At 32.4% G+C, this 8,301-nt stretch overlaps 1 protein-coding gene across 1 annotated transcript; it reads left to right on the top strand.

Annotated features, from left to right (window-relative positions):
- Positions 1 to 6,226: 6,226 nt before the first annotated feature.
- LOC110918185 lies at positions 6,227 to 7,829 on the top strand. The gene is made up of 3 exons (XM_022162534.2): positions 6,227 to 6,629; positions 6,935 to 7,350; positions 7,440 to 7,829. The coding sequence occupies exons 1-3, from the start codon at positions 6,572 to 6,574 to the stop codon at positions 7,719 to 7,721; spliced, it is 756 nt and encodes a 251-aa protein (XP_022018226.1). The 5' UTR covers positions 6,227 to 6,571; the 3' UTR covers positions 7,722 to 7,829.
- Positions 7,830 to 8,301: the final 472 nt, after the last annotated feature.

The following is an 8,301-nucleotide window of genomic DNA, read 5'->3' as shown; positions in this document are numbered from 1 at the left end:
AATAAAATAAATACCCATTAACCCACCAACTAATAATTAGGGCCACTAACTCACTAACTTAATCTTGCTAAACACTTCAACCTAAAAAACGCATGACTAATTAAAAATACTTGACCCAATAAAAAACATACTTCTACTAACCCGACTTGACCCGTCAAGATTAATCCAACTCTCGAGTCTCGCATAGCGCAAAAATGCTCTGGGTTGAGCCGGGGTTATATCACAGTAGGCCTTTGCACGGTGAGTTTCCTATGAAATGGTGGCAAGTCAGATCACCAGCGCGCCGTCTGCGTTCGCTTACAGGTGTGAAAGGCCTTTCGTCATGGTTTTGTTGATAGTCTAAAAAACGGAATAGATATTACTGTTATGAATATATTTATTATTAATGTGGTTATCAACACCAAAAATAGTTTAGCTTTCTCTCCAAGTTTTGTACACCTATATATACCACTATTGTAATCATATCTATCAATGAAATATCAGTCTCTTTCTCCCTACATCTCTTTCTCTTATGATTTGCTATTAGGTTAGTAGGTCGTTGTTTCACAACACGTTATCAGCACGACAATGCTCGACAGCCGCCGTTCAAGCCATCGCCACACCTGCCATTGTTTGTTGCGGTGCTGCCGATTTAACCATCTGCAAAACAGATGAAAAAAAAAATGAATAACAGAAAGCTTCATAACTCATAATAGTTTGATTGTTTTTTTTTTTTTTTTTTTCTTTCTAGAAGTCGATTACACAATATCAATGTTAAAATGAATGTACTAAAATACCCCCAAGGCACGTCTCTGGCAAGCAACCAGTCGCCTTCTTTGTCTTGATACGTTAGTTTTAATGCGGCAATTTACAAATATGGGTGAGAATCAGCATAAGTATCTTGGATTATACAAACATTACTCTTTTTCTTTTAAATAAAGTCAATATGATAAAATAAACTAGATGATATCTATACTTTGTTTAGATCCTTATTTTCCATTTGTAAATCACTTTTTCCATAACAACTCCATCCTAATATTTAAATAAATTAATAGTTTCCATTCATTTACTTATCATAATTGATAAACCAACTTGATTTAAAAATTAATACAAGTGATTATTATTAGTGTTATATAAATTTGTATATCCTAATTTCTTTTCAAATTGTAGTCACCTTTATTACATTAGTACATCGTTCAACTCAAAGATAATTTTGATGTAAAAATATATTCTAAACCTTGAGTAATCTTTCAAAATATTAGAGATACTTTATGCAAGAATGTAAAAATATTTTCTAAACCTTGAACAATCTTTCAAAATATTAGAAATATTTTATGTCGGAATTATACATAACTAGAAGTCATTAATCAAGGTTTTATAATTGTTATAAAATATTATTATCATTTGGGTGGTTTTCTATAATTGTGGTTTTTACGCATGCATTATTCCCATCATATACTTTCCATCATAAAACACATTATATGATATTTGACAAATTAATAACTTTTGATGGAGTTTGTTAGCCAGATCCAAACGACTATTTTATTATTGTATTATTAACTAGTAAAAAAAACGAAGCTTTGAGCCTTGGCACTTTTATCCATAACTATCTATGCAATCGGATTAAAAGGTATTAATTGTTATATATAATCCCTAACTAATTGGATTGTTCCTTGTTTAGTTTATAGACTTTTATTTTTTGAATGTCTGCATCATATTTATAGCATATTATTTCTTTACTAGTTAAAAGATGGGAAATAATTATAACATAATAATAACTAGACTATTATTTATAGTTAAAGTTGTATTTGGCCATGTTTATTTAATCGTTTGAAGTATAATACAAACTATGATAGGCATGTTTTAACACCGGTTCTAAAGATAATAGTATTGTAACTTTATCAATTGTTAAATGGTTTCTTTCTGTTAGAATTTGGAGTAATCTAAATTGCAATGTTTGCTATTAATTTTTGTTTGATTTTGTTACTATACAATGCATGAGATAGCTGGTGATTTCACCTTTAAACAAACCATATGTTTATGTTAGTTAGGTAAATTGATAGATGATGAACCATATGTTTAATGTCATTGTTTTTTACCATCTTGGAGTCTAGAGATAAAGTTAGACACATTCGATCATTCGAAGATCCTTCATTCGACCGATCATGACAAATCTATATAAGGTCGTAAGATTTAAGACCAATAAATCATACATGACTCGATTATGTAATTACTTCTCAATATATATTATGTGATGAGTATATATGGAAAAATCAGATAAAGTAATCTCATTTGTCACACTTGGGGTATGCTCCTGAAGCAGCAGTACCATTAGAGAGTACAAAAAGTTTGAAATGATTCTACATTTGTGTGACCAAGTAATGAATAAAAGCTAGAAAGCTTGTTTTGTTTCAACTACATTCTTTGAAGTGAATGTGACTTTATATTGAATGATGTAAAGATAACGATCATGGAGAGAATATTATGATGATGAGATCGATCATGAGAATTCTAATGATGTTGACCACTAGAAGTTGCAAATTAAGGGAGTGGTTATATGAGAATAAAATGTGAAAAGCATGAAAGTGATATAACATGACAGTGTGAAACGATAACACTAAATTCTATCATATAATGCATATACGATCATAAACTAAAAGTTTATGGATCATGACTAGTTGACTAATTGGCATGACCGGTTAGACCACACCGAGTCAATGATGATATGCAACGTATTAAAGAACAAGAGGATTTTTCAATTTGGTAATTAGCATGCAATATTTGCTCTTAAGGGAAGTTAAATATAAGCCAACAACAGTAGGGTGTGAATCCCTGAAATATTCTGGAAATGACTGAAGGATATAAATATTCAACATGATACCATTTAGTATTTAAAATCGATGCATCGTCTAAATGGTTATCAAATACACAACTTAAGAATTGTGTGATTTATGGCTTAGCTAATGATTTAAAATCGATGCATCGTCTAAATGGTTATCAAATACACAACTTAAGAATTGTGTGATTTATGGCTTAGCTAATGATATAACAAGTACATTGTTCCAGATTGGTATATTTATTTTGGTAATAATGGTGAATTCAATTCCGAATTTATTAATGATTATTGGAATAAATGTTGAACTTTATATAGCTTATGTTTATACAAGAATTACTTTGTTGAGACGATCACTAAACGTTTACAGTTGATTGCAAAGCCAATGATCAAAAGAGCAACAATTCATATTTATATTTTGGTACATGTGATTTTATATATACAACATTAATTCACATCAAGCCAATATGTCATCATACTTCCCCCTTTATAGTTGGTTTTTGGTCATGAACCACTTACGTCCCTTCTTAGATTTTGGTTGTGCGGTATATATAATATTGATCCACCACTACCACAATGTTGGGACCTTTAAAAGGGTTGAGAATATATGTTGGGTAAAAAATAATTGTCTATGATTAAATAGTTAAAGTCATTGGTGAAATATTTGCTTACGGCTCATTGGTTTCCACTTTTGTAAATGAATGTTCCCAACATTAAGGGGAGATAACACGCAGTTGGAAAGTGAAAAGTGAAGTGAATTATCATGTCATCTTGATCCTCAGACTATAAACGGTAAACCAAAAGTTTAAAGGATAATTCATTTACCAATGTTAAAGAACAAATTACCAGACAAATTCACTAACCTAAATAGAGTGACTAAGTAAGTCACAAAATCAACTGCTTATGCTCCAGTCATATTTGTGTCCTAAGAGGACAACCATATATTTTCTAATGAGTCTATTGCACGCCTGAAGCGTGGTAGACTAGTCGATTCCAGTAATACAATTCCTCGAAAATTGGAGCAAGTAATTAAGATGGTCAAGTCGAGGTTATAGTAATAAAATCTTCTTGAAAGACAATAGACATGATGGTTCAAGAAGAACCACAGGTACCTGAAAATAAAGAGATCTCGATAAATTGTATCATGTCTAAGATATGTATGGAATCGAAACAAAATCGACGTCGTTATACTTTTGTATATAATATAGCGCTTGAAATGATGAAATGACAAGGATCAAGATTTAAGATCTGCCTATGAATGAAAATACATAAATGATTGGCCAAAATGGAAAGACGCAAAGTATGGCAGATTTAAATTCTCTAATGAAATGGAAAGTTTTCGGACCAACAGTCCATACAACTGAATTTGTAAAGTATGTTGGATATTAATGGGGCTTTTGTGCGAATCATGTGAAAATCAAATTAAATGAGATAAGACAAATATGGTGCACAAGGATTTTCGCAAAAACCCATGATTGATTATAATGAGACACATTCTCTAGTGGTGGATGTAATGACTTTCCAATATGTCTGGTAATATAAAGAGAGAATTGATATGCGTCTTATGAATGTGATGTATCACTTGATACTAAAAGTTTACATGAAAGTCCCTTAAGGATTTGAATTATCAAAAATAATGTAAAATGAGTTCTCGAGAACGATATGATCGTTGTATACGAATTCATATTTGAATACGTTGAATATAATTGGAACTCCTGATGAGTATCGTAAAGCCTTTAAGTGCTTATAAGGTTAGTTGAAATATCTTAAGGATGTAATTCTTGTGCACCAATAACCATACATAGAAAACTTGTACCCAGTGATTGTGATATCTCGATAGTGTACATGCATGGTACAATATTGGTTTTGGAGATAAAATCAAGTGACGTTTTTACATATGATATAGAAATCTATGTGTTAAATGAGCAAGTTTATGTAGTAAAACTCTTGAAGAGTGAATGCACATGCATATTTAGATAAGATGGAAAGAATTACTCATGGATTGATAATGCTAAAAGTATTAATATCAAAACCTCAAGAACGTATTACATGAAGTTGACAAAATACGTATGGACTAAAATAGTCGGGTCGAGTGTTGTACAACTCGAGATATTCGCCTAAAAAGGGATATAAGTTTGATTAAATTAGCCATGTTTTATCAACATTCTACTTTTAAAAGTTCACTATAATCGCAGTTTACAGTGATAATGTCTAGGCATCATCGAGAGAAACTGTCGAGCTTTTAGAGGGGGAATTTTTTTAATGACATTGGCACGGTCAGTTCGAGTATATATGTAATTATATCCCTCAAGTACATCTAGAAGATGATGTTTGGATATTTTAGTATGGACATAGTTGAACCTTAAAGTATGTTAAAGGTTGTTAAGTCATTTGTTATAAGAAATGTCTATTATCATCTCCTACCAAAGTAGAGATTCTCATTCTAGAAGTACCATCATTAAATGCATGTGTGCACTAAGATGTTTTGCTAGCTACGTATGGTTATAATATCTTTCACTTGAGCTTATTGTCATGATATAACCTTTGTCAAGCGAAGAGACATTGGAATGAGTTCAACGAAATATTTCAGGTATAAACGATATTTGATTATATTTTACTAACCCATCAAAACAAGTTTGGTTAGTCTTGTAGATGCAGGAATGTAACTAAACATAGTCCTGGACATATGATATTTTTTGGAAGGAGGCACCTAAAGTCTTGTTAGAAGATTATACAACATTGATCAACATAAAGGATTGCACATTAAGGGATCGAGCGACAAATCATTGACTACAAAAGCTTTGATCAACTTTCAAGGAAGATGGACACACGTCACTTTTTGGATACATGTTAAAATAAGGGGGAGACTTATTTAAGTTGCACTCTTTTTCCCTTGACTAAGTTTTGTCCCATTGGGTTTTCTTAGTAAGGTTTTTAATGAGGCAACATACCTGATCTAGAAGTATCAGGGGGAACTAATGCGCATTACACGCTGCACTCTTTTTTCCTTAGCTATGGTTTTGTCCCATCGGGTTTTCCTAGCAAGGTTTTTAACGAGGTAGCATCAAGCGTATTATGTTGATAACCAAGGGGGAGTGTTATGAATATATTTATTATTAATGTGGTTATCAACACCAAAAATAGTTTAGCTTTCTCTCCAAGTTTTGTACACCTATATATACCACTATTGTAATCATATCTATCAATGAAATATCAGTCTCTTTCTCCCTACATCTCTTTCTCTTATGATTTGCTATTAGGTTAGTAGGTCGTTGTTTCACAACAATTACATTATTATCAATTAGGTTTTAATAATAAAAAGACAACCGGCATCTTTTTCTCAATCGTTAATATATAGCCTTTTTAGCCAATAAAGACTAATAGACGATTACTTCAAATTTCTTCAATTACGTTATTGTCAAGTTACTTTTTGGGCCTTTATATATAAAACATAATCAAAAGTACATAAATATTCTGTTACAAAAGTACAAAATGGGCCAATTCTGTATTACTTTAAGAAAACTTTATGGGCTGATCCGGCCCACCATACCACTAACGGCTAGTTTCAAAAATACAATCGCCGGCAAACACACACCCTATCTCCAACGGTCATATTTTGTAATGAACCGTTATTAGAACCCTGAATAAATTCTTTCGAATAATGCCTCTCTACCTTCATTCTTAATCAGTTTTCCGGCAACCCGCTTCGGTTTTTCGGGTGATCATTCTCATTGAACCAAAAGAAACATCAAGACTGCAATGGAGACTCCAACATCATCATCAAGAACAATCACAAGATCACAAGCTTTGGTTACAAGTGAGTATTATATCATGTTAAAGATTGAATCTTTTAATCATTTTTTTTCAACTGGGGTTTATCATATAACCTTAAAGATACAATCTTTTTAACTTTTTACCATTAGGGTTTATCATATAACCTTAAAGATACAATCTTTTTAACTTTTTACCATTAGGGTTTATCATAAAATCTTGAAGATTGAATCTTTTGATCTTTTTACCATTAGGGTTTGTCATATACATCTAAAGATTGAATCTTTTAACCTTTTTACCATAAGGGTTTTATCATATAATCTTAAAGATTGGATCTTTATAACTTTTCAGGGAAAATTGAAGAATCTGAGAAGAGGGTTTTGAAATCAAGATCAGCATTGATTGACATAACCAATGATTCACCAATTGTTGGACTTGCTGTTGGGAATATGCAGACACCATCATCAACTTTTTATAAAAAAAGAATGACAGTTAGAGAAAGCGAAGAAGACGAATCGAAATACGTCACCACTCCTGGGTCGGGTGAGGCTTTATTGAGAGATCAAGTGCAGACCCTTTTGCAGAAAGTTGAAGAAGAAGCTTTGATTAAAAGGATTACATTTGAGCCCAAGAATTTTGGGGGTTCTTTAATGTATGTTGTTGCTCCAACACCTGCTAATACCCCTCAATTATCTGAGAATAACAACACTGGTTCAGAATCTTTGGCTGTGTCTACTGTTGGTTCAGAAAGCTTCGATCTTTCGCAGGTTTTGATTCGATTTTTGATGTGGGGTTTGTTGATTTTAGGTGTTTTCATTTGGGTTTTGTTATATTGTGTTTTGTGGTTTGTGATCAGGAAGAAGAGATAGAAGAAGGTTTGGAAAAGAATGTGATAACAAAGTTGTTGTTTAGAGATTTTCCTGAGAGACTGGAGGGCTATGATTCATCTTTGGATGATGAAGATGATGAGTCGGTTTGGTCGGTTGAAGTGAATGCAAGCACAACAAGTGATGAGCATGAAGTTGATGAAGAATTTGAAGTTGGTTATGTAGATGAAATGGTGGATGAGCTTTGTGAGGTTATGATCAAGATTTGTGTGGATGAGTGTGCTAAATATAGTGGATGCTTGAGCGGTTAGCCGAAGTCAGTCGAAAACAAATAGTTTTTGGTTCTGTAGTTGAAAGGGGGAAATATTGATTTGTATCATGTTTTGATGATGATTGACTGATTTAAACTTGTGTGCTTCTTTCTTGTGTTTTTGGGCAAAGGCCATTTGCTTTTTGTTTTTTTTTTTTTAATAAATGATATTTTGCCTGTCAAATTGCTTGAGATTCACATGACGGTCTAATTAGGTGTAATTGTCAAGAATGCATTGATCTATCTATCTAATTCACATGATCATGCAAGTCACGACCGTTATTCTTATAATTTGGAGCCTCACTAGTTTGAGTTCTATTGTGATATTTACGTGTATTGATTTTTTTTAAACAAGTAACGTTTTTGAAGCTCGTTACTTGACTTTTGGTTTCACCGTGTTAGTTTCAGAATATTTTATAAATAAATTGACGATTAAAAAAACGTTAAAGCGTCCTGACAAGTGGTTGTTAGTCACTTGAGGTCCCAAGTTCAACTCCTACTAGCATTACTTTGAAGGACATTGGTGGTGACAATGAAGTTTAGAACTACAACTCTCTGGAGGTCGCTAGTTCGAAACCGAG

This window comes from Helianthus annuus, chromosome 16, assembly GCF_002127325.2.
Source record: "Helianthus annuus cultivar XRQ/B chromosome 16, HanXRQr2.0-SUNRISE, whole genome shotgun sequence".
NCBI classification, from domain to species: Eukaryota; Viridiplantae; Streptophyta; class Magnoliopsida; order Asterales; family Asteraceae; genus Helianthus; species Helianthus annuus.
The sequence above is the reverse complement of the archived record's forward strand: the minus strand, read 5'-3'. Positions and strand labels throughout refer to the sequence as shown.

Coding starts and splice junctions, on each gene's coding strand:
- LOC110918185 (XM_022162534.2), top strand. CDS start 6,572: ATGGAGACTCCAACATCATCATCAAGAACAATCACAAGATCACAAGCT. Junction 6,630..6,934: donor ATCACAAGCTTTGGTTACAA/GTGAGTATTATA, acceptor ATAACTTTTCAG/GGAAAATTGAAGAATCTGAG. Junction 7,351..7,439: donor AAAGCTTCGATCTTTCGCAG/GTTTTGATTCGA, acceptor GTTTGTGATCAG/GAAGAAGAGATAGAAGAAGG.